The sequence below is a fragment of the Aplysia californica genome, unplaced genomic scaffold, assembly GCF_000002075.1.
Source record: "Aplysia californica isolate F4 #8 unplaced genomic scaffold, AplCal3.0 scaffold00178, whole genome shotgun sequence".
Taxonomy (NCBI): domain Eukaryota; kingdom Metazoa; phylum Mollusca; class Gastropoda; order Aplysiida; family Aplysiidae; genus Aplysia; species Aplysia californica.
This window is the reverse complement of record NW_004797448.1, coordinates 413,494-416,362: the sequence shown is the minus strand read 5'-3', so window position 1 is coordinate 416,362 and position 2,869 is coordinate 413,494. Positions and strand designations below refer to the sequence as shown.

The following is a 2,869-nucleotide window of genomic DNA, read 5'->3' as shown; positions in this document are numbered from 1 at the left end:
ATGTGTGTGTTTATCTGTGTGTGTGTGTGTGTATGTGTGTGTGTGTGTGTGTGTGTGTGTGTGAGAGAGAGAGAGATAGAGAGAGAGAGAGAAAGAGAGAAAGAGAGACGGAAAATGGAAGAGAGCGTTAGAACGAAAGAAAGAAAGACACACACACACACACACACACACACACACACACACACACACACACACACACACACACATACACACACAGACACAGAGAGAAAAAGACACTGTGTGATAGAGACAGTTTGTTAGACATACAAACAGACAGACAGACAGACAGAAAAAAGGAAAGTGAGAGAAATCATCCTAATCATTAACATCGCTGACATGCACAAACTCGATCATACAAAACATGAAGCTGGCGAGGGTGATGAAGGCTGAGATAACGGCCACGATGAAGGACCAGCCGATGTAAAAGCCGCCCAGGACATCCACACTCCGCCCCAGGTAACGAATCACTTCCCGCTCATCCAGCTTGAGATTCTTCAGGTAGTCGTTGCCTTTGATGCCCATCACTACGAGAGCCATGAGGGTCATGCAACCTGGGCAAAGATGAGTGGATGAATGAATGAAGGAATGAGTGAATGAATGAATGAATGAATGAGGGAATGACTGAATGAATGAATGAATGAGTGAATGAATGAATGAAATAATGAATTATTGACGCCCATCACTACCAGGGCCATGAGGGTCATGCAACCTGGGAAAAGATGAGTGGATGAATGATTGAATGAATGAGTGAATGAATGAATGAATGAATGAATGAATGAATGAGGGAATGAGTGAATGAATGAATGAATGATGCCCATCAACACCAGAGCCATCAGGGTCATACAGCCTGGGAAAAGATGAGTGGATGAATGAATGAATGAATGAATAAATGAATTAAGAGACGAATGAATGAATGAAGAGACGAATGAATGAATGAAGAGATGAATGAATGAATGAACAAATGATCCCCATCTCCACCAGGGCCATGAGGGTCATACAACCTGGATAAAAATAAAATAAAATAAAATAAAATGAAATAAAATGAAATAAAATGAATTAAAACTAATAAAACGAACTAAAGAAAAAATAAAATGGGGAAAAAATATTTAACAAAGTAAAACAAATAAATAAAATGAAAAAAAAAATTCACAAATAAAAAAAATTTAAAAAATGAAAATAAAAAATGAAATAAAATGAAATAAAATAAAATAAAATGAAATAAAATAACATGAATATTTTTAAATTAAAAAAAACCCAATATTTTTTAACATTGAAAAATAAATACAATAAAATATAAATTTAAATTAAAAAAATAAAAATAAAATAAAATAAAATAAAATAAAATAAAATAAAATAAAATAAAATAAAATAAAATAGAATAAAATAAAATAAAACAAAATAAAATATTTCATGCAGCCTACACAAACAGAAATAAGGTAAAATAAAAAATATATATTTATACTACATGAATGAATGAAAAAACAAACGAAAACCACCACCACTGCCAAAAAGAACTACAAAAACATCATCATCATCATTAACAACAACAACAGCAACAACAATAACAACAACAACAACAACAACAACAACAATAACAACACCAAAAAGAATAACAAAAACATCATCATCATCCTCATTAACAACAACAGCAACAACAACAACTACAACAACAACAACAACAACAACAACAACAACAACAGCAACAACAACAACAACAACAACAACAACAACAACAACAGCAACAACAACAACAGCAACAACAACAACAACACCAACAACAACAGCAACAACACCACCACCTCCATCATCAACAACAGCAACAACAACATTTGATTATAATAATTAATTGTTATTAAAAGGGTGTAATAAAAATGAATAATAGATAGCATTTGTATAGCGCATATCCCCACTCAACAGCAAGCTCTATGAGCCGTGCAATCTATAATATTACATCAACAGATCATAGAACACTCAGAAACATTCTCGGCTTCCTGGGAAGCATACACAGTGCAATTAGTTGATTAAACTTTCGAACTCTAACAAAATGTACAACAGAAAACCGATCAAAATACATTGTGATTGTTGCTTTAACATAAGATTTTCTCTTAATCTGAAAATGTGGCTTTGATCGTTCTTTCACTAGATGTTCAAATTTTGCTGTAATTCTGAATAAGCCTTTCCTTGTGGTTTCATTCCACCAGCACAATTTAGCAAAATTTGATCATTTTTTGCATAATTTCTAATTATTTTCCTTTATCATTCTTTGTTAAAATTAACAGAATCGCATAATTTCACATTTTTATGCTCAGTTTGCATAATTTCAGAATTTTTCTTGCATAAGACGACGGGGACAGGTAAGCCTATCTTTAGAAATTGAAATTCTATTTTATGACAAAAGACGGCACTCGCAACTGCATAAGGCCATAATTTGTGAGCGCACGGGACACATTAAACGTTTTCAGTTTGGTAGGAATTATTTTTAAATTTTGACCACGTGGCGGCCGAAGCCTCCTACCCTTATCGATCTTTTTTTTTTACCACCAAGGGATTCTTAACGTGCGCAACTTGAACACGGGACCTCCGATATTTTTCGCCCTTGTCCGAGAAGGCTAGGTGTAGATCTTTCCTACCAGAAAATCAGGGTTATGGCTGAAAGACAGCAGTAAGAAGGAGCGAAGGAGTAGCAGTAGAAAGGCTGCTGAGTCAGGAGCCCAGAGGAGGGGACAAAGGAGAGGGGTGGGGGCAGAAAGTGGAGACGATAGATAGATAGATAGATAGATAGATAGATAGATAGATAGATAGATAGATAGATAGATAGATAGATAGATAGATAGATAGATAGATAGATAGATAGATAAGATTTAAAAAA

General features: G+C 34.3%; 1 protein-coding gene across 1 annotated transcript in view; it reads right to left on the bottom strand.

Annotated features, from left to right (window-relative positions):
* Positions 1-174: 174 nt before the first annotated feature.
* Positions 175-2,869, bottom strand: part of LOC118477686 — a 25,791-nt gene continuing 23,096 nt past the window's right edge. The window contains exon 3 of the mRNA XM_035969752.1: positions 175-551. Within this exon, the coding sequence (XP_035825645.1) occupies positions 316-551 (236 nt within the window). The 3' untranslated portion in view covers positions 175-315. The remainder of the gene's footprint in view (positions 552-2,869) is intronic.